We start from the raw sequence: 23,533 nt of genomic DNA on the forward strand, positions 1-23,533 counted from the left end.
TTGCCGCCCAAGGGTACAGAACATCGATAAGCAGCTACTGCTTAAAAATGAGCCCAATAACAGATCTCAAACTGTTCTTTTACCAATTTCTTTACCAACTCAAGCTGTTCTTTTGCCAAAAATGAGATATTCTTTTACATTAAGAAAAGGACATGTCTCAGTTTTGATCAACCCAGCACAATGAGCAGTCAACAAATACATTACTAGGCAAAAGGTGTGGTGGTAGTTGGGGGGGGGAGGGGCTACCAACAACCAGGGCAACAACATAGTAAATATCTTTTTATTTTAAAACTCATACATACAATTTTATGTGAATAAGCACTTTGTACACTCTTTCCATTTCCCAGGTAAGTGCAAGAAGCAGTTTTAAAGCTCACAGGTTCCTAACAAAGGACACAAAATTCTGAGGCAATAAACTAACAAAAATAAATAAGAAATGCCTACAAGAGTATGAACAGACCGACATCACAAACACATAAGCCTTCGGTGACAAAGGCCAATTCACCTATATATAATATAAAAAATATGAAGTAAATATCACATCAAGTTATATAAACAAGTAAAAAGGCATGACTAGATATTATGATGCAAGATTTACATTATAGTGCAATATTTTCTTTTTCTATATGAACACTGAACTTAGAGATCATAATGACAGCCCCTAGAAGTCCTTGATCATTTAGCTTTGCACTTTGTGGTCTCCTTTCATGATAGATGACCAGTGGAATCAGTGGTGACATGCTGAAATTTGCACACTCGTTACAATGTGACTCTGTGATGAGACACGTATCTATAGACCTGTGAATTGCGATGGTGTAGCCACAACAGCGTGCAATGCACACTCCACTACACAACACTGCAGCCTTCGAACAACAATATACCACTTACAGTAATTACCAATTATAACTGGTATTCAGTAGCATAGGCAGACATTTTTTCGGGAGGAGGCACCCACTTGAGCAGGGTCGGTGAGGGGTAAAAAGAGGGGAGAGGGGTTAGGAAGGTCACATACTAACACAGATAGGTTGGGGGCAGGACCACATGCCCGGCGTGTGACCCCATAGAGTGCGACGCCGGTATTGCCTGGGGCGTCGCGCAGTTGAGATGCATAAAATCAGCTCAGACATAGCAACGATAGACAATAATTAAACCGAAAAATTATTTTTCTAAACGTTCCTTACTGTTATAAATGACCTGCTCAAAAGTACCTTCACAAAGTGCACTAATGGACTTTAAGAGATCTGTCCTGTCTTACGAAATGCTGAAGTTTTTGGTAAAACACAGCAGTGCAATGAATTAACGTAGGTCTAAACTAAGACCCTCAAAATGTTCAGCTAACCAAAGAAGTTGTCCTAAAAGAGGCAGTCTTGAAGGCGATCTACAAATTGACTGATTCATGGTGTCCCAGAGCAACATAGCAGCTATGAGACATGCTGTGGTGGATGGCTACGGACTAGTTTTGATCTGCTGGGGTTCTTTAGGGTGCACCTACATCTAAGTAAATGAGCATTTTGCATAACAACCTCGGGGAAATGAGGCCGCCGAAGTCTGGAATCGAACCCGCAACCTCACACTCGGCAGCAGAACGACGTCACCGCTGAGCTACCGGAGCAACTGAAGGCAATCTAGTGCAACTCCATAAATGGCATGAAAAGCCCCCATGCGGACAATTTTGAGTTTCCTAGAACTTTTACTGCATTATACATATCTTTTTTTTTCGCTGACTGGACCTTTTAAACTTGGCTCATTATTTGCAAAATACACATAAGATATGCGAATTAATGAGGCCATTGAAGAACACTGCTTTTCAAGGCATCCTGTCACAAATCTGTATTGCCGTGACAGGAGAGAGCACAAGTGACACGCGCACACAATCTACAGTTAGCAACACCATTACTCTGAAAAGTTTTGTAATGCAAATTTTGATATTGCTCCATTACATCATGTGCCTTTCCCATTCAATGGCTAAGTGCATCTGCTTGTGAAGGAAGGCTGTGTAGGGTCGCCAATGGGGTGACTGGCAAGCATAACGTTTTCTGCTGGAATTACTAGAGGGAACTCTGGCGCTGCAAATATTCAGCTAAACTGGCAATAATAGTTAGCACTACATTGATTTGTCTAACCTTGATGCTTGTGGCTTCAGGAATTATGTCTTTATTGTCCTTTGCTGGCAGCAATTGCTAAGAAGGCGTCTGTCCCTCTTTGTTGTGCAGTTCTTTGTGCTGCTTTCTACTCTAAATTAAGATTTACCAACTAGCCCAACAGCAAACCCTCTTTGATATCCAAGTGCTCCCATTTTCATAGACTCAGAAGGCTATAAGGCTCTGCACGCATGCCTAGTCATTGCAAATTGTACCTATAATACATCGTCTTGTCAATCGTTATCAGTTTTCAGTGTCACAAAGTTGTTTGAGGTCAGAAGGTCAGAGATGACTCCCATTAATTCGACCCTTACGGGACTGAAAGATTTGGCTGAATTATCCGAAAGCGCAAGCCAGCAAACAGCAACCCAAATTCAACAGCGAATTCAGACCTTTTACTGAATGTAGTCTGTTACGTCTTGTTGCATCTTGTTTTTCAAGTGTCTCAACTAGTACACCACGAACAGCACCAACATATTTAAATGTTGCCTTGGCGTCAGAGTGTTACGCTGATGACAATGTCATCTCCTGGTCAGTGGCTCACAAACTTCAAAATGTTGCTCAGAACTGACAAACTCCTCAAAAGGCACAAAAGCAGTTGCACCGTCTCCCGAATTTCTTGCGGCTTTGTTCTCTTTAGTAACCGCTGCACGCGCCTGAGGGGGTGCCGATGAGGGTTGAATTAATCAAAACGACACGCCTTCATGTTGGGACTAAACGGGTTTTCCTTCAATAGCCAATGTACGGTTTCTCACCAGGACTTCCCAGTACATTTGAATTACGCGAAAAGTCCAATTAATCAAAGTCAAATTATTGAGTGTAAACTGTAGTACCATCACTCCCACGTTGGCTGAATCACCATTCTTACAGCTCTCGTAAATATTAGTGCCATGCTTATTTCTTGTAATTTTTGTATGTAGGAAAGTGTGTTGGAAAGGACATCATGACTCCAAGTTTTTCAGGGCTTACCTATAAATTTATGCCACATCTCAGAGTAATAGAGGCACTTAGTTGCACTCTGTATGCACGCTTGCTGTATTTAGCTGTGTTGTCATGTAGTATCACTTGCTATCAGTCTTGTTTAAAAAAAGAAGACCTGCAAATTTGCGACGGCAACTCACTGTTCCATGGCTGAGACAAAACAGGCGTAAACAAAAGGGCAAATGATGCAAGCTTTCCTTTTTATAGCATTATTTGCCAAAATAAGCCATGCTTGTAATCAATTGTATTCTCGTGGGAAACAGCTGATTGCAAGACAGTTGGGAGTGTCGGTTCAAAATGCACCATGTCTGCAAGAGTATTAAAACCACTCTATCCAGAATTGAATCTAAGAAGTTCAAATTTTTGTTTTCATTTGTACAGCTTACGAAATGCCTTAGTTCTGGCTTTTCTATGTGGCTATCTCTGCAACACTGATAATATTGCATGTTCATTCATGCTGTGTTTTGTCCGCGCTCTTAAACAATCTGTCATAACAGCGCATGTTGATGGGCTAGTAGGTTCGACATGTAGATTCAGCAACGTGTGAAAGACAATGGACACAAGAACGTAAAATTGACATTGCGAGCGTAGATTTAGTACCATGTATTACAAGAAAGCAAAAAGCAGTGAAGCTTAAATTATGAAAAAAAAAAAAAGAAAATGTCACTTACTCTGTACACTTATTCTATCCCACCTCTGGCTACAACCCTCAAACTACCTGGCTGAATAGGACATTTTAAAGGTCAGGCCATCTTGAGCTGACAAGGGCAGTGCATACAATGACCGCTAACAATTGTGTCAGCTAGATATTACAACCCTACGCGCCACGGAAAGAGCTGGAATTTCAAACCAAACACCGTTTGTTCTTTTCCTTGTGGGTTCTGCACTCCCAGCCGGAGAGTCGACGTCAATCGCGCAAGTTCGGCTACGTACCATATGGTAGTGCTGTGATGTCAGTCATAGTGACATGTGACTTCGAGAATTACTCAAGGCAACATCAGTTATTCGTTCAATCTGTTGCTTCAGTAGAAAAATTAATGTTTAGAGAAATAATAAAACATACAAAGCAAACGTCTGTGTGTTCTTGTTTTACTTCACACTGCAGCTTGAGAGATGTACTTCGATTTCGTCTGCTTGTTCCCACGTCGTGCAATCGCGCAAGCAGACACCGAAACTATGTTGTTTTCTACTGTGTTCCAGCGCTGCGACCATGCTCTTTCATCCTCTTACATCTGCCTCAGTGCTCGTGACTGCGGCACTGACTCATACCGTTAATCAGGTGTTCTCGTGCACAGCGCGAAAAATCGTCCGTTGTGCAAAACGAGATAAACACAACCATTCACACATCAAACTGTCGCCGGAAGTGCGCCACTCAAAACACGAAAGAGATAAAATAGAAAGAAAACGAAGGCGGCGCCCGTGACCTATTCGTCACGCGAACCTCCGGCTCTGGCATGGGAGAATGCAGGGAGTGAATTTCGCTTGCAGAGGCTATGCGGGGCAAGTGGAGAGAGGGTCTATGATGACATTGACGCTTGCCTCCTTAAATCATGGGTTTGCTGCACTTCACATATTTCTATCTGTGCTATTAATAAACTAATTTGATATATTCTTGAGGCAGAAGACTCCCAGGGGGGCGGGGGGGGGGGGGGGGGCAAGTACGAACTTCCAGCATATAACCAAAATTTGCTATGTGGCCTGGTGAGGGGTCCTTTACGAAATGCCTGATTCAGAAGTACTCAGATGTGTACCTATTGCACCATAATTTATTTCTGTCATAAAGGAGGCCTGAAAAATAAGAAAATTTCTGCAGAACTGCGTGAGTGCACATTCGTGCAATGTATGAACTATCAGTGCTTTCAAGCAAGCGCACTACCACAGAGAAAGTGATGGGGCTGTGACAATTTCAGGTTCTTCATTTTGCTTTCACCGTCGTAAACATCCATGTTTGTTGCTTTTGGCCATGCAATTGGCACCACTGGTGGTGTGAATTTCAACACCAACACCTGCCTTACTGCGCTGTGACTCTCTTCGGTGGCACAGTTGTGTGTTGACGTGTGGCACGTTTGTTCATGTATGACATGCTTGAGAGCAATACAACTTCATGCAAACGCGGTATTTTCATATTTTGCGGGTTTTCCCTATGACGTGTAAAACATAATTGCATAATAGGCATGAATAGAAATAATACCGAATCGGACGTTGTCCAAGAATGCTCGCCATTTTTCGCACCGGAACTTTGTCTCTAAACGTATAAGACTTGCGAAATTGATTAATTAATCTAGCAACGTCCTCTCCTATAGCACACCACAATATTTTATATCTTTGGCTAGGGCATGCCCAGACATCCTGTACGCCCGAGTTCCTGAGGAATAAAGCTTGTCCGGTTTAAGCATTTGCACTATCCACATTCTTGTGTCTCTTTCTTTGAGATACTGCTGCTTCAACATGAATCAGTCAGAAGTTACCAACAAGTTTTTGATTGAGCACAAAAAAAAAAAAAGAAAAGAAAAGGACTCGTTTTGCATCCTGCCTCCACACTCTAAGCAAAGCTTACACCCTCCGGGGCCTATCCTGTCCCCAAACGATAAATGTCATCTGTGCAGTTAGCATTTCCCTGAAAACTCCACACTCACTACTCTCCCCTCAAGAATGCTGTCACACTGATAACGCGCATGCTGTTAGTGACGCAGAAGTGCTGCGTACGCAGCCTTATTAATGTAAGAAAAGGCATGCAAGATAGATGCCGATTATTGTTTGCGGACAAGATAAGTCCCAATGGGTACAAACTATCTTTTTTTAGAATGAAGAACTTTCCTTTCTCTTGGAGCGTGCACCAGTATAAGCATTGGAGCGACATTATTGGCCAATCACTTTCGGGGATGCCATCACTTTCATGTAGCTCGAGCAGCAAGCATCGGCGCCTCTGAGCAACGGAATTTCTGGCACCAAGACAGCGTGTCTGGCACTATGCGAGGTACACTGTTCCTCATAGATGCAAACGAATCCGGTGCTGTGTCGCACAAAAGTGGATGGCATCTCGGAAAATGATCGACTGAGAAGGCTGCTCCTGGAAAGTGCAGTGGTCGCTTGGTGAAAGGGAACATTGAACACACAGGGCTTCACTTGGTGGCCACCATGGTGGTGACGGCTAACAGCGTCTGAAGCGCCTGCAGCACCACCTGCCCTGCCGCCAGAACCCAGTCCAGCCGCAGCACGTACGTCTGCCACAGCAGGAAGTAGAGTGCCCCGAGTACCGCCGGCACCGTCAGCACCACCGAGAGGGCCAGGCATGGGCTGCGTTCCGTCAGGTTTCCCCGCTTGCCTACGAGATGGAGCACCTTCTGTTGTACCCGTAAGAGATGTTGAGCAAGAGGAGTCTGAGGGACTCAACTCGTCAATGTGACTGGCATTCTCGGGATACCTCACGAACGTTGCAACGTCCATCTATGTTCTGATCTGCCCATTCTCTTTTCATGCTAACTTGCAAAACATAGTCACAAGTCAGACATCCATCATAACATAGACTGTTAACCGCAGTGGCGTCACCAATTGTGTCCAAAGGATGGACGGGTCACCAATTTTTGTTGGTAGCAACGAAATGATAAAATAGAAGTTCAATTGGCAGTAAAGACAACTCGCCACTGTTGAAAGCCCAACCCACACCTTTTGTATGATACATGCAATGCTCTGAAGTTCAAGTTTGCACGCTTTGGAGCTTACCTCATCCCCAAAGAATAGTTGTTGTTTACATTGCATGCCTTTCCTTTCTTTAAGGGAAATGAAATGGTTTCGGTAGTACCCAAGTTTACTGACCAGACATAGAAGGTGTCTCAAACAATGATTTCTCACAAAAATTTTGCGTGAGCGTGCCAAAATGGAACAGGTACAAGTGGTTAAACACCACTCTACAGCATTTCCCCTTAAACATTTTCACCGTGCGGCCATCCTTATGTCCCACCTCCTTGGCCATAACGTCATTTGTTCGACTGGTTCATTTGAACCCTGTGTGTTCCCGCATCTCTTTCCTACAGTTTTTTTTTCATTAAGCCTGGGCTACTGGAATGAACTTCAACGCCAAACTTTGTGCAGTGGATGCAGATGTGGCGGTACTATGGACAGTGTTCCCTGACTTGCGCTACACGAAGCGAAAAAGAGGCAGCCGCACACTGTTGCTGCGAGTGTGTGCAACGTACAAACTACAAGATAGCCATTTGCGGTATTATTTTGGTTTGAAAATAGCTTCGCAACATGCATACATCTTACGAGGGTTTACTATTGTCTCTATGTTAGGCTCGTACAATTTTTTTTGCAGCCATCAGCGAAAATAGCAGACGCTGCTACAGCCAGTCTAGAGCTGCCGCTAACTCGTGAATGCAGTCAAATGGGCTAATTTATTTAAGATAGCTTGTTCTCGGGCTAGTTTGTTGACACTCGGCAAAGCCAATGCAGCACAAATAAGAGAAGGCAGAAGAAACAGACTACTGGACTCATTTCCAAAGGAGACACAGAAGTATTGCGGATACAATCCATGCCTCTGGATACGGAAGACTTCGAAAAGTTCTGTTTTCTTTCTTTTCTTTTTTGCCGTGACGAACCTGTCCACATGCAACTGTGCAGAATACACTACAAAGTTCTATGATCTCACCTTATTCATTTGTGAGTGAAATGGTAAGCGTATTTGCTTCATGAAATGTGCGCCAATCATATTACTCGGAATAACTGAGTTAGCATGTTCAACAAATAAGTGCAGCAAATGTTACACTTTAACACTGCAGAATGCTGCAAGGTAGGCAGTTCTGACGTCACTGCGATTCCCTGTGTGCTTTGATTCTATTCCTGTTTCTTTGGTTGAAGTAACTTTTTTCGTCCCAATTTTTTAGTCATTTTAGTGAGTTGTTAAGTGATGATTTCTGCTGGCTAGTCGAAAACCAAAACCACGTCTTGAGATATATCTGTGCACTTTGTTCTTAAAAAACTACTCAGTTTTCTTGAATTGACTTGTCGGTAGTATTTCACATGTTGGAAGGACAATAAGTCATTAGAGAGCTTCATAAAAACAAATGTAGAACAAATTATTTTCATGTAATAACCGAGCAAAACCAATATTTGCATGAATGACCCCTTGTAGTTGCTGGGTCCCCCATTCTCTTAGATATCCTACAGATAAGCTGTCTGAATTATTGTAAAGTATAAAATGATACATTTTTGCTGATCTTTCTTCAATGTACATTGGCTAAGTTAATGACAGAGAGGCGAGGATTGGGGCATGAATCAATAAAATTAGTTACTCCTAAGCTACTCATTAAACAAATGTGATTAACCTAATCAATGCAGGAACACACAACATCAATAAAGAGAACAAAACCAGCATCTTGAAGAGTTGACCAGCTGTGTTCACCGCTGCCGCTGAAGACACTGCTCCACTTTGGTAGCAGTTCTGTCACACAGCTTGCAATTTGTCAAGTGTGTTTAAAAACAAGCGCCCGTAATTCAGCCATTTCACCAATGGTGCCCACGGTAGTTTCCATTTATTGCCTCTGCTTTCCTTCATGTGAGAGGTGAAATTCATTACACTGAAATGGTGGATAAATACCCTTCCTTATATTGAGGTGAAAAATACAAGGTGTTCTATGGATACGAAGTTAAAAAAGTGGTTAAATACATTGTCACACTGAGGATTTTGTTATATTGAAGTTCCTAAAGTTGAGGCTTAACTGTGCATGTAAAGCTTTCTGGCAGTTAAACAGTCGTAAGCGGCCCCTGTGTTCCTCTTTCATGTCTGTGTGTCTGTTCCTTTTGTCTTTGTTGTGCCAATACCCCTCAGCACCTGTAGAAGTCGGGCCACTGCAACAGCCGAGATTTTTTTCGCAGGAGCACCGCGCACTAACCTAGGCTGATGCGGACGCTCTCGATGACCGTCAGGAAGGCCAGCAGGCACACCTCGGAGGCCATGTTGCCGCTTGGGTAAGGAAAGCTCAGCCCTGCATGAAGAGATACATTTTACCCATTTACACTGTTATGGCATCTTCAGCAGGTCGTTTGAGACGTTTGAGGTCGTTTGCTCTGACGAAGCTACGAAAGTCATACAATGCTGCAGCTAGACCGTGTTGCAAATCATCGAGCCTTCAATAGCGGCTGTAAAACTGAAATATTTCTGCTAGAGCCCCATTGTCTGTGAAATACAGTTTGAACGATGCCTTTAACCTGGGAGCACTTTTGAACAATCGGCAGAGACTTGTTGCAGACGTAATGCCTCGCGTTACAACGTTGAGCGAACAATTTAACCTGCCAGGTCAAAATGTTAAAGAAACAGCCAAACTTTCGTTCTTACTTAGTCAAGGCTAAGGCGATTCACAACTGAGGACCCAATCAGTAACGTTAATGTGTTTTAATGCAAGTTCACGATGATGGTGATTGCAGTGAGCATTGGAAGATGCATCTTATTCATCTGAACAATCTTCAACACCAAGGGAAAATATGTAGAGTCATACGACCTCCGTAAGTTCAACACAGAGCAACCGGCAGGCATCAGTGCTTTGAAAGGAACTCTCAGATCTATTCCTCATACCAATGGTATAAACAGCAGCGCTTAATTTCTGCCACACTCACAGGTGAGCACTCAAGTTTTCACGGGCAGCAAGCCAATTAGCAGGAAGATGAAGATCCATCTGCAGGCTAACTAACATCAGTAGAGCGTGGTGGATGTTGCAAACAAGACAAACACAAGCATGCACACACCTGGATAAGGCATGACACTGATGACCAGTCTCAGTAGAACAAGCAAACCTGGAACATGTTACATGGGTACGCCTGGCTCTTGGCGATATTTGCCACAAAGTATAATTGAAGATCTCCCTATGGAGCAACAACTCTCTTCCCTCTGTGAGTGGATTCACCCCACAGGATGGATGCTGGAGCAGAGGAAAACACTGGACAGCGTCTTGGGCTTCATTCAGAAAGTGCAACTTGATTTCACTTAGCTCTGACAGTATACCCAAAGGGCTGCTGATGAGGACCGGGATGAATAGTAGCTCAGTTGGCTCAATAAAATAATTTACAATCAATTGCTTAAAGAAACTGACAACCGATTCTTTAAGGACGCAGTTTTTTACGAGGCTACGAAAGGCTCATCCTCAGAAATGTTTATAGCTGCAGCAGATACTTCCAGAAGCACATGATAACTTTGTAGGCGAAACTTTTTTATCAGAGCAATATCTAAAATAATGGAGTCCCAGCACCAGCAACCCTGAAAAGTGAAAGCGATGCCAATAGCCCACCTCGCAAATTGGAAGGCAGAACGGGGGGCTACTTTCACAGGAGCAAGTGCAGCTTTCATTAACCATCCGCATTTTCACCTTTTAAATGCCGCTTCTGAAAATAAACAAAATTCACCTGCATTCCACCCAGTGAAAGCGGATGTAGAGCAAAGCTGGTGCGGATGTTAGGCAAGTACCACCACCCCAACTGACATTAGACGACGTTACACAAGCACCACCACCCCAGGCGTCATACTTCGCATGTGCGCGCGTGTGCGGAAGTGCCGCATACATCCTCATTATTCTAGGCCATCTGCCAAACAAAAGTGCCTTATGGAAGGAAATTAGTGTTTAAAAGTACATTGCATCAGAAAGTGTGTGAAGTACGCCTTACACACAAGCTGCAGGCATGACAGCCTGCGACTGTTATTCGAATATACGAGAAAACGTAATTCTGTTAGGCGGCGACTGGAAGACAAAGCCCCTTTTCCGGCTGCCATGTTTTGGGTGAGCACGCCACAAAATATCCCGACCAACTGTAGGCTAACAGCTTTGTTGTAAAAGCTGCTGCAATAAACTGCTCACACCCCCATGTCCTCACAGTGTCACTACGGCTGCTGAGATCGGGTTACAGCACGCACCACCCTATCACAGAGGCCGTGGCACCACTTTTCTACTTGTATAACAATTGAACATTTAGCTGTGCATTGTAAGCTAGAGAAAAACTTGCAATATGATGTAGTGCAATGTAGTGCACTATAAAAAAGGCCCAGGAGCCGCATACACTAATAAAAGGTAACGTGACAGGTAATTTTATCTGTTGTTGTGCTTTTGCTGCATGAGGAGTGCCAAAATAATTTTTTGCAACTTGCTCTAAAGGATTAAATATATAAATCCTCATTTAATGAGGAAAACAGTGCCCTCTTCAGTCAATACGAGACACAATCTTTCCATCATCAGGGCTATCTCGATTCACGCTCTGAACGGTAGTCTGTCCCATTAACTATAGCTTTTTTACACTTGATGGGAGCGGAGCTAATCATATCCCCAACCCAATAATTTTTCTTAGAAGCTGTGTTTTTCATAAATTGTTTTCACCTTAATTTACTATCAACCCAGTAGTCAGTGGCAACCTCAGAATAAAAGGTTATATATGCGCTGTCCAACCCAAGCAGGACTTTCATAGATGTGCCAGCCAATCAAATTTGCTTATTTACTTGACGTGAAGCGGTATTGCATGTATAAAACAGTGGTTTTCTTTATACAGATCTATCTTTGTGCGAGGTTTTATATCCGTCCTTGTGCGACTGGTTTTAGGGCGAAACCTGAACACCTTGGTAAATTTTATGGGTGATCCTAATATCAGTGTTCAGCCAAAGGTAATAGTGTAGTTTGAAACGAGCTTTTATTTTCCAAATAGCCTAGCATTTACATTAGCAGAGTAGCCATTAAGCTGTGAGCAAACTCCAGATAGCTCCGCTCTCTTTCAGAAGTAAACGGCAGGTGCATTGCATTTATGAGGGTGGAGCTTGTAATACTGGAATCTTAAGATTATCACTTCCTACAGTTAAATTTTATTTAATTTCATCAATTTCATTATATATACTTGGTCAATCTCTCTCTCAACTTTCAGCAAGACTTTGTAATCGCTGCTTTCAGTTCGCATTGATATTTTTTATGCCTACCGTAATATCCCAAGAGATAGCCCACCTAAAATCTAGAGCAAATCGGTTGAAAAGAAGGAGTGGGATAACTTTAATGTACAATCAAGATAAGCTGAAAAAAAAAAAAAGAAATGCCATACACATCATAGCTAAAGGTTTGTGAAGGTTTGTTTATATGCCCTTGTTCACACTTCTTCAAAACCTTCAAAAGAACAGTCATTAATACTGTCCAACAAAATGTCGATGACTTCATTGCGCACATAGTTAAGTTATGTTATAAGCGTTACAAGTGTGTTGTTCACAGAATTTCTGCTCGGCATTCATTCCTAATTATCATTAAGGAAACTTACTGTGTATACCTTTAGCACTTATACCTTCGTGACGACTGTCACTGCATTGTATTCCTGTTTTGCTGTGTGGTGCTGATGTATTATTATGCCTGCAGGTACAATCTGTACACCCACCTGCTATGGTCTCGCAAAGAGACTGGCAGTACTGAAAATAAATAAATAGTCAGATGTGGTTGGCAGGTAACCGGAAAGGGGAGCCATCGATGCTGGTCACCCATGGAGCTCGCAGTCTTTGGACCCACCAGGGGCGGCTGTATTCCACAGCGCTTGAACGATTGGGACACAATGTCCTCGGACACGGACACCCAATCCACAGTCGCGAAGCTCCCGTCGTCTTGAGGCGAGGGTTTCTCGAGATTACCCTTGGGCGTTACTGCCCCAATGCAGATGAAGCTAGCCCATGTCTCCCGGAGGCTGTCTTAGAGCGGTTTTATGCAACTCGTGTCCACAGGTTGGAGGGTTGGCGTGCAGCATGTGCGACACCTGTGTCTGGGATTACGAGAAGTGGGCTATCTTTCGGTGTTTTGGAAAACATGGCAAATCATGCCCAAAGAGGGTGTGGGTTTTTCTTTGGGAGTGAGGCATCTCTCAGGATGTTACGGTAAATGAGCATCTTTTGGTAGAACTGCATTTCTTTAACCCTTCTTATTAATTTTTGTTTCTCAACTGTCCAAAGCCTATCCCTACACCTCTTCTTCCAGATGCATAAAAAAACTTTCGAATCAATGTTCAACCACAGCTTCTATAGAACAGTAGAATCATGTTTTTCAATGGTGAATTTTCTTGAAACTGTGCTGAGGTTACAGAAGTGTGGTGGCAAGCGGGACTGCACTCTGGTGGCTGATCTTGGAGGCCTCAGCAGAATGCATTGCTGACATCGCTGGCACCAATGCTGCACGTACCTCTAGAGGTTGCTATTATCATTGAAGCAAGGGGCAAGTAGTTCCCTCCGTATTGCGTACGTGTGTTTTGTTGGAGAGTATGTAAAGAGAGTTAATTCCCGGCAGTCACTATGGTCGCACCCGAGTCTTCGAGTGGCCTCAGTATGCTCGAGCACGCCAGACCTGTTTCGCCACTGAACCCCACAGTAGCAGCTAGGCCAGCTCATCTGCTTGTGCTGCTTCATACAGTCAGGCTGCACTCCTCAAGATTCTCTTGGCAGAGCAAGATCGAGAACATGGCCCCCAGTCGCTTGCACAGATTCATCGTTTGCAAACTTGTTGCATGTAACACGGCACGGAGCAATACACCTGCTTACCTTTGAAAAGCAGCAGGAACAGCTCCACGGCTGCAAACAGGACATAGAACCAACCGCCAAACACCAACAGCACTTGGTATGGCAACGATGAGAGCTGACGGGTGACCGTCAAGGAAACCAACACAATGGTGACGGGGCGGAGAGAAGTGATGCAGAACACAGTCAAACGACGATGCTATAATGAACACGTGGTGGTTTCAGTACCCATAAGGTGGATGCCACGACACATTGGCTCATTCTGTTCTTGTGATTGCTGCAGGTGCAAGACGCAAATTCTGCAAGACGAAGTGTACGCTGCGCCTTTCTTTTTTTCGTGAGCCCTATAAGCATATCTGGTCTTATTGCTGCAAAATGTCATGAAATATTGCTCTGTGCTATGATGTGACAATCATGCAGGGTATAACATTGTGAGACTAATTTTACAGCATGAAATCAAAATACCAGAGAATCATTTCCCAGCTTCTGTACTTCGAAGTGCCACCCTTTTATGTGCGAGAAGCATGTGGTAGGGTTCCTAGAAATTCAAAAATTATGTTTCGGTACTCAGTTAAATTTCAACCTCACTTACATTTCACTCTGGCTAAAGTGGCTATAAATGAGCGCTTGTAAATGAGTGGTTACATGTTGTTAAAGCAATTTTGGCAATTCTGCATGGCTGGTAACTATCTAATTTTCTTACTAACAGTTATTAAACAGCAGCGAAGCAGACAAGGCATTCACCTGGTGGTTAGCGGATATGCAAATCCCAGCACATTGGCTCAGAGATTTTCAGAGCACCACAAGTGGCGCCTACTAATCTCGGAGGTCGTGCAAAGGAATGCTGCTGGTTATCAACGTTGCAGGCTGTGCATAATTTCCGCGGAGTGGTAATAGGGGGCATTTTTGAAAGCTTTGGCATCGAAAACGTACATTTCTGCTAGCTTCCTCCGACAACGCTACCACTTGTGCTCAAAACCTAAAATTTTCTACGGAGGCTGTTCTATATTGAAAGTATACTTGAAACTAGGCATTCTACGTGGCATAATATTTGTGTTGCAGTTGACTTGTTTTTTAAAAAATCCTCAATATTACAGCCTGTATCGTAACATAAAAGGGAAGTGTTGATATATTTGCGTACCCCACGCCTGTTCCTAGCATGCAATAATCCTCAAGTCTCTGGCTGACAGCAATGACAATGCAACATCGGGAGTGGAAACAGAGAGGGTCCAGATTTTCACATCCATCAGTTAAGGGAAACTATCTGCTCCACAAATCTGAACCGTAGAAGGCCTTTTTCTTTTTTTTTTTTTTAGTTTCAGCTCATCTAGCCCTTCCAAAAGATGTCCCCAATAATGTGGCCTTCTTTCAAAGCAGCTGACAGCTGAACTGCTACGTAAACGATGTGCCCGAAATTTAGCATTTTCCCAAGTAGGACGCTTTAAGCATCCCTGCTTGTACGTGTTATGCTCCGTGAGCAGTGAATCGCTGCCAACAACTTGCACAAAGTGGCTCATTTTCTATAAATGTGAACCAGAGGTAAGAACAGGTATTTTTTTCGCTGAAATTGTGCAGCACGGATACGAACAGATGGCAAGTACAGAAAGTTATCATCCACATCTCTGCTTGGTATAGCCCCATGAGCAATACACCAAGGAACACCAAAATCGCCTCCAAAAGGCCATAGCGGCTACACACACAGGTTTCCCACACAAAAGTGTTCAATGACACTTTTGACAATGACAATCTTCAATGGGAATGGCACTTGTTGCAGACGAAAATGTCATTAGGACAATTCACTCACCACGTAGCTTCGCGTAGGAAACTAACACAGTGAGCCAGACCTTGCCAAGAACTCCCTTTCTTTTACCCATTTCTTGATGTAAAATTGGCTGCACGATCACCAAGACCAAATTTCCGCCTCAGTGAAACACGATTTATTATAGACCTCCACACTTGCCCTCTCATTTCATTAGTTTTCCTCAATGTGTTGTCCCGTACTGCCCAGGACCTCTTTCAATCAATGAGTGTTGACGTACGCGGCATCCTCGGGCATTTTGAGAAAAACTAATTTTCTGAGACATACACTGGTGAACCGCCTGAAATACAAGAAATAGTCTATGAGAATATGCCTATGGTCACTGTCACATATAACGGTGTTCTGAAACTTATTTCCAATCTGAACAACAAATCAGCTGGCGGTCCCGATGGTATTCCGTCGCAGGTATTGAAATCCTGCTCTCAAGAAATTGCGCATTTTTTAGTCGCTCTGTTTAATAAATCATTAAATACCATTTCATTACCTGCAGAGTGGAAGGTAGCCCACGTCGTTCCCATACATAAGAACGGTCCCAAAAATGTACTAGAAAACTACAGGCCTATTTCTCTAACATGTGTATGTTGCAAAACAATAGAACACATCATATACAGTGCTGTGATCAAACACCTTCAAAGCAATAAATTTTTTTCGGATTTTCAACATGGATTTAGGCCCGGCTTGTCATGTACGACTCAACTGGTAGAGTTCGCTCACGATCTCTTTTACTCTTTTGACCTTGGACTTCAGGTAGACTGTATATTTTTAGATTTCCGGAAAGCTTTCGACACCGTTTCTCATGCATTGCTTTTACATAAATTATCTTGTCTCGGTATACACCCTGCAATAGTACATTGGATTGGAAATTACCTGTCTGGACGAACACAGCATGTTTTAATAAACGGCACTAAATCAACACCTGTCACCGTAACCTCTGGCGTGCCCCAAGGGTCTGTTTTGGGGCCTTTGTTATTTTTAGTCTTTATAAATGACATTGTGCACAATCCAGAATGCAAAGTGAGGTTATATGCTGATGATTGTGCCATATACAAGAATGTAGAAAATGATTGTGATGTTAGTAGTTTGCAGAATGATCTAAACAAAATTCATGCTTGGTGCATTAAGTGGGGCATGTCTTTGAACAATGCTAAATGCCAACTTGTGTCATTCACCCGTAAACGCTTTCCTGTGAGATCAGTGTATAAATTGGACGGACTACTTCTTGAAAAGGTCGAACACTACAAATACCTCGGGGTCTATTTTTCAGAAAATTTAACATGGAACAGACATATTGAATACTTAACCTTAAAATCATCTCGTATACTAAACCTTGTTAGACGTAATTTTTATAACGCCCCCCAGAAAGTAAAAGAACAGCCTCACATAACAAATGTTCGTCCGGTACTCGAATACGCTTGCCAGGTATGGGACCCTCAAAGCTCTAAACTTATAGAAAAGCTCGAACGTGTCTAAAACCGCGCTGCAAGATTTGTTTCTGGTAATTATAATTTCCGTAGCAGTATTACATAGCTTAAAGAGGACCTTGGTTGGAAAACACTAGCACACCGCCGATTAACTGCAAAATTAGAACTTTTTTTCCGAATCTACTTTGATCTCACAGGAATAAACAAGAACTTGTACATTTTCCCTCCCCACTTCATCTCTAAACGATGTGATCACGAGCTGAAAGTCCTTGAAATGCGCTGTCGTACTGATGTCTACCGTAATTCATTTTTCTCGCATGTTTCCGCACACTGGAATAGGCTTCCCAGGAGCATTGGTGAATGTAAAACGTGTTCAGAGTTTCTGTCTTTATTGTCACGCAGTCTGTTGTAGTATATTATCCCGTTTTCTTTATATCATTTGGCTGGCATTGCACTTCATGCGATAGTGTACCCTTTCCATTTCTGTCTTGCGAATTTGCACCGCATTTCACAAGACCGTTTTGCCGTCGAGATGACTCATCTATGTTAGGTATTTTGTTACTTTTACCACCTGTGCTCTGCTGTATCAAGTTTTTGTCACATGTTCACTTTTCTTCAATTTGTCCCCCCCTGCAATAATGCCCTTGTGGCGCTGCAGGTACTTGTATAAATAAACAAATAAATAAATAACATAATTGAAATGACTCGGTGATGGCTGCAATCCCATGACAGAAACGTTCTGAAGTTTGTACTTGCTGATTGGTTCGCAGGTCAGCCCAATGCAATGGTTGCAAGGCATCATCACCTCACCGAAAGCGAAATGTATCACGCATTTTGAGGAGATAAAGAAGGGGTGCTCCACATTTCAAAAGAAGGGACAATGGGGATTTGCATTTATCCCATGTTAAATACGCAGAAGCGTAGAAAGAAAAGAAAGGAAGAAAATAATAACGGCTCTCCCGTAATCGAGAGTAGATGTAAGCATGGAATGGCTACTGGCAAAGCAGATTGCTTGGAGATGATACTGGCCATAATATTAAAATGCTTATATGCATGTTCGCAATGGCACACCACACCGCAGCACACGAACCTGTTTTGTACTGAATCTCATTGTAAGTGCCGTCTCGGCCAAACAGCCATCCGCAGCACGCCGGACACTGCCAGTTTGGTCACACAGCGCGGCGTCATCTCTCGAGCTGTGGAACTCGCGGACCGCTGGCGTTGAACAGGCAACCTTGTCTCAACGCCAAAAGGTGACAAGTGTATGGTGCCCTGTATCTGCCTACTGAACGCCGCTAGTGGAAATGACAAATAAAACTTCAGCGTACTGCAAGTTACAGCTTGAGTGATATTGTGAACAAACATTAGGAAGAAATCGGAAGCAATATTTTTGTAACTTGTTTTGGCAGTAAATAGCATGTGTAATGCAGTCCTGTACGAAGGGTTGTGGGCCGGAGGCCAGATTTTAAAAAGTTTTGACTGACTGCTTGGTTGATCTCATTTTGTTCTCGCAACTTGCGGGGATGTTCTCATTTTGAGTATTTTAAGTGCCCGGGAGTTATCGTTTGAGTGCCCAGATAACAGCTCTGGTTTTTGGCTCAAGGTCACTTGAAGGTCACCGACAACGGGAGTTAAAAGCATTTCATGCTTAAAAAGAATGTTTGACATTGCTGGATTCACAGGACAGGCTGCTTTGCAATTTGAGCTTCAGGATAGCGCATCACAGGATCGTATGTCACCTGTTCCCATGTTGCTTGCTTCGACACATCCAAATCACCATTGGGATTTTCAGTGAGAAAAACCAATACCGTACTGCCATTGAAATACTAGTCTAGCAGCATTCTAGCAGGTCTAGCAGCAACCATACTTCAAGCCAATTCAAGTTGCTCATCGAATTGAAATGTGTGCCCCAGAAAGGTATGGCTGAAGCTGATAGCTGGATGGCCACAATTAAAGGATTGCAGCATTTTCACTGCCACCCACGCTTTGTTGGAAATGTTATTAGTGTGAGAACAGGGTTAGTGTGGGTCTGCATTGTCTGCTTTTCACCTGTGTTGTGTGAATGCTAGCTGTGAAGTGATCCGATGTTAGCTTTATGTCATCTGGCTGGTTTGTTTGCGAGCACTGTGTGAATTCGGAAAGGGTGAAGTTAGTTATTCTAAGGACGCTAAGCAGACCGCAGTGTTTGCCACCATGTGGCAGGAGCCAGGAAGGCAACACAGCTTACGTTGCAGCTTTAGAAGTAGGCATTAGCTTCAACGTTCACCCCCGTGGCGAAGCTCTAAACGCTCCATCGACAGCAGTGCCTAATCTTGCCCAACGTGTAGTGTAAGGCAGTACCACTGGATGGCAGCACAGCATCCACGACTGCATAAGGGCGGAATAAACCCTGTTGGGCACTTGGCCGCCCGGAGAGTCGGCTGCTGCGTCATTCGCCCGCTCGACACGACGTGCAACACATCTTCTCCAGATCTTCGTGAAATGTTCTGGTGCTTTTTCACATTTCTAGCCATACGGACCAAAGGTGACATCCTTGACACTGTCAAATGCCACCTTGTTTGTGTTTGAGCTGTGCTACGAGCCAATATGAGGAGACGAGATGGTGAACTTCACAATACGATTGAATTTGACAGAATGTCTAGAATAGCACGCGCGTTTAGCGTAACTAGAAGTGGAAGGTGTGGACTTACATCATGTTTGTATTTCAGTCGCCGTGGGAGCAAATCAGAGCTGACAATAGAGAGTTTTAGTTTAGGGGATGCAAGCGGCTTGCGTACGCAAGAACTAGGGGCGACGGTACTGCGCATGCGCAGACCGCTACGTCTACTTGCGTCCTTGGGGCGGCCGAAAACATCGCTGCCCCTAAGCGGTCACGTTACCTGCGTGACTCTCGAGGTGTACGAGAACTTACGAGTAGCTAGCGGGTAGATAACCGATATATCTTTCGCCAAGTGTCGACAGACGTCGTTTTTATATATATTAGAGGTTAAGCGTGTCTGGTATTTGGGTAAACGCAGGCGGACAGGGTGTCGGGGCGGGGGAGTAAGTGGGAGCGATCTACATGGTGCATCCACCTGGTGGCGTAAAGCTCAAACGGACAAAAATAGCTAATATTGCTGTAACGAAGTCTATTCTACCTCGCTGCTGGTGTAAATTTTCGGCAATGGCGTAATCGTGTTGCTGCCAAAAGTTTACATCCGCAGCAAAGTAAAATACACTTGGTTACTGCAATATTAGCTGTTTTTGTCTGAGCTTTGCGCCACCAGGTGGCTGCACCATGCAGGCCGCTCCCGTTTACGGCTTTGCCCCACATAGTCAGTATAGTAACTCTATGCTCCGGCCCAACGCCCCAACCTGCTCCGCCTGCGTTTACCCGAATACCGGACACGCTAAACCTCTCTATTAACTGTTTTTAATAAGAATAGCTTGATGTGCTTAACTTCATATGCTTGATTTCATGTTTTAAAATATGATAACGCAGCAAAGATCAAACGTTGATGGCGCTGCAAGCGCATGCGACCTCACTGCGGCTTGCGTTTGGGGCCGCTAACCTATAGCGTGTTTCTGCTTGCGTACGCAAATGCACCCAAGCGCTAGGGGCCCCCAACGCCTTGCGTCCCCTAAACTAAAGCTCTCTAATACAGCAAAACTTGACAATGTCGCATGCCCAGTACAGTGGTGATAAATTTCATGACACACAAACTAACATTGCCTCCCATTATTCTGTGCAACTATCTCTGTTGGTTTAAGGCGTAATTAGTTGGTTAATGTTCAGAATCAAGCTTGCTTCCGTCACTGTTGAGCACAATCTTTTCCAAGAGTGCAACTACTTTGTTTCAACAATACTTTTTCTGCAGGTTGTAATCGTTGGTCTACTTAGGCTGGCTCTACCACATCGCACCAGCGCACTGCGAGAAGCCTTTTCAATTGTGTGGGACGTAAATCTTGTTGATCAACTTAGTACGACGACGTTAGCAGCAAACACTTGTCCTTTGTTTTCCTTTACCTCGTGGTGCTTGACACACAACAGATCCCCTGACAACACTGTGAGGGGCAGAAAGCAGTATCTGGCACACAGTGCAGGAAAAAGAATACAGGTATGGGAATGATGATTACTACAAAGCGCATTAACAAAATTTTTTTTTGCTGCACAGATAGGGCTGCTTTGCACAAAGCTGCTCTCCTCAAACACCCACAATTTCTGCATACATATTTACTGTATTTGAAGTTGTATTTGCTGCGAAAAACTGATCTCGAGTTCTGCCGTGCGCCTCTCTGAACTAATTTCTTATCGCTTTAGTCACTGCTTATCACACCTGCGATGACATTACTGAAAAATTGTTATTTCGCTGCAACGTAATGGCGGCGCAATCTGTCACCGGCAAGATGCACTGCATCACAGCAGTGACAGATGGTGGCACTGTACTGTCGAAAAAAAATTTGTTTTATTGCGAGGAGTTGTCGCAGACGATTTGCGCTTCGGCTTTATTGTAAACAGGCACGTAATGCAAGTAAACATTGCATTAAACTTAATCCACTGGAAAATTCTGCCTCTGTGCAAAATCTTAATGGTAATTGGACAGCAGTTTACTTGGGGGGCTCGTGCATACCTGGCGCTCATATTTATGCAACAATCAGTATTAAAGGCACGATCTCGTAATGGTTTGGAAAGCGAACCATTGTTTGACCATTTTGCCCTTGCATGATTGGTCAGAATTGGGCTTTTGTCAGCGAAAGCACAATCATGACCAACCGAGCAAGGTGAAACGAACTGTTTGCCTTACAAACCGCTACAAGATCGTGCCTCTGGTGCCAACCTGGTTAACAGCCGATATGCTTTCAACATCCAGGTATGATGCATTTGTCCATGTCACGTCCTAACCTCTAAAGGACATCCTACTGAAATGTATTTTGCAAATATCAAGTAGCCGATGTCTTCTTGACGTTCATTCTACTTTAGAATTACTCTTTATGGGCTATAGTGGCATCGTAGAGATGTACGGGCTATGTCATATTTCTTGGCTACATATTAAGTTTTCTTGAAGGTTTATTTCAGATGCTGTACCATTTGAGGGGTGTAATTAAAGTTTTGCAGTTCAATTCATGCAACTAGATCTTTTAAAATACTAATTTCCCTAAGCTTTATTATGCATGAAATGTCATTCACATTAAATATGGTGCTTAAATTTTGCAGAAAAGTGGAAATGTAGACTCAAGTTAGACAGTAAAGACCCGGCGAAAATTTCCATAACGTGGTAGCCCACGACTATGCCATTGCTGATCACATGACCTGTTGTAATAAAATGACAAAACGCCTTTCTTTGGACCAAGGAGCTCACTAGCGAGAACTGCAAAATATCCACTAGATGTTCTGCAGACCTCTGCATGCCTAAAGTAAACATCTATTTGAGGTCGCATATGTCCAGCTACAATATCCTTGCAACGTCACAGCGACGTGACCTGGATGGCACTTAGATTATCCATGGTATGTATTCGTAATGTTTGGACAAATTTAGATATCTAACGGATGTGTGCAACATTTAAAACGTGTTCCATGGTCACCCATGGTACATGAATGGTTATTCAGGAACAGGTTGCAAGCTACGTGCCAGTTTGTTGACTTTTAAGAATTCTGCCCAAATCGCTGTTTTCTTGAAAGATACGGACCAGTACACACTTAACTGCTCAGAGAAAACATAAAACTGCAAGTGAACTAGCATTGCATGACTGATGTTGTGCAGGACAAATCGCAGAGAGAGGGAAAAAAAAAAAGAGTACTGCTATATTGTCTGAAGAGTTCAATGTGCCTAGTGTAGTAGAATATCCTAGTACAATAAACCAATGTGTCTTTCCGTTGCCGCGAAAATAGGCAATCTAACTTCCACTTCCCGACCCATGCATGCTTGAGTGATACTGGCGCGCCGAAATTTAAACGGCTTGTGTATGGCATTTCGCAGCGTCGTGACGACAGCCGAGGGCGGCGCGCTTGTCGCATGCATGGGAATCGCCTTGATCACGCGAGAGTAAAAATAAGTACTACGCGTACGAATACACAGAGCACGATCGAGCATTGTACTACGCTCGAACAACCGGCTGACGGAAAGCGCTCCCAGCCGTCAGCGCCACCGCGCGTAGTGGGGATATTTTCGGTTTCAGTGCTGCTGCGCTCGCACAGCAATACCGGTACGGTCGCACAGGCACGACCCAGTATGCCACGGCGGCCACGGCTACGAGTAGAACGGGTGGTAGGCTTCCTCACGGCGATAGACGGAGTTCATAGCATTCTCAGCCTAGGCACTCGACCTACATCACGTGACGTATCGTTTCCTAAGGTCCACCTATCATCGACCAGATGAAAAGGATACGATTTCATCGCCGTCCGGAGCTGAAACGAAACGAGCGTTTGAGGATGAAACAGCGTAACCATGACAATCACTGTTAGAGGCTATTTCAGTGCTTTAATTGTGAGTAAGAGCAAAGAAAAGCAACTACGAAGCAATGCACCCAATGTTACGTACCGCTCGCCATGCGTGCCACGATGTGCGAGGCACGATGCGAGGCTGCTGTAAACAAAATGAGCATACTAATTCAGCATACTCGCGTGACGTCATCAGTTTAGTACTCAAGATTTTGCAGGCAATAATATATGCATAATTCAAACTTT

At 43.7% G+C, this 23,533-nt stretch overlaps 1 protein-coding gene across 1 annotated transcript; it reads right to left on the bottom strand.

Moving 5' to 3' along the window:
- Positions 1–266: 266 nt before the first annotated feature.
- On the bottom strand, positions 267–23,462 carry LOC126544084 (transmembrane protein 80-like). The gene is made up of 5 exons (XM_050191287.3): positions 23,388–23,462; positions 23,235–23,254; positions 13,654–13,747; positions 9,014–9,106; positions 267–6,447 (listed from the first exon to the last, which is right to left on the bottom strand). Exons 1-5 carry the CDS (start codon positions 23,449–23,451, stop codon positions 6,245–6,247), a joined length of 474 nt encoding a protein of 157 aa, XP_050047244.2. The 5' UTR covers positions 23,452–23,462; the 3' UTR covers positions 267–6,244.
- Positions 23,463–23,533: the final 71 nt, after the last annotated feature.

This window comes from Dermacentor andersoni, chromosome 10 (genome assembly GCF_023375885.2).
Source record: "Dermacentor andersoni chromosome 10, qqDerAnde1_hic_scaffold, whole genome shotgun sequence".
NCBI classification, from domain to species: Eukaryota; Metazoa; Arthropoda; class Arachnida; order Ixodida; family Ixodidae; genus Dermacentor; species Dermacentor andersoni.

Coding starts and splice junctions, on each gene's coding strand:
- LOC126544084 (XM_050191287.3), bottom strand. CDS start 23,451: ATGCTCATTTTGTTTACAGCAGCCTCGCATCGTGCCTCGCACATCGTG. Junction 23,255..23,387: donor CGTGGCACGCATGGCGAGCG/GTACGTAACATT, acceptor GTTTCGTTTCAG/CTCCGGACGGCGATGAAATC. Junction 6,448..9,013: donor GAGCGTCCGCATCAGCCTAG/GTTAGTGCGCGG, acceptor TCCATCTCGTAG/GCAAGCGGGGAAACCTGACG.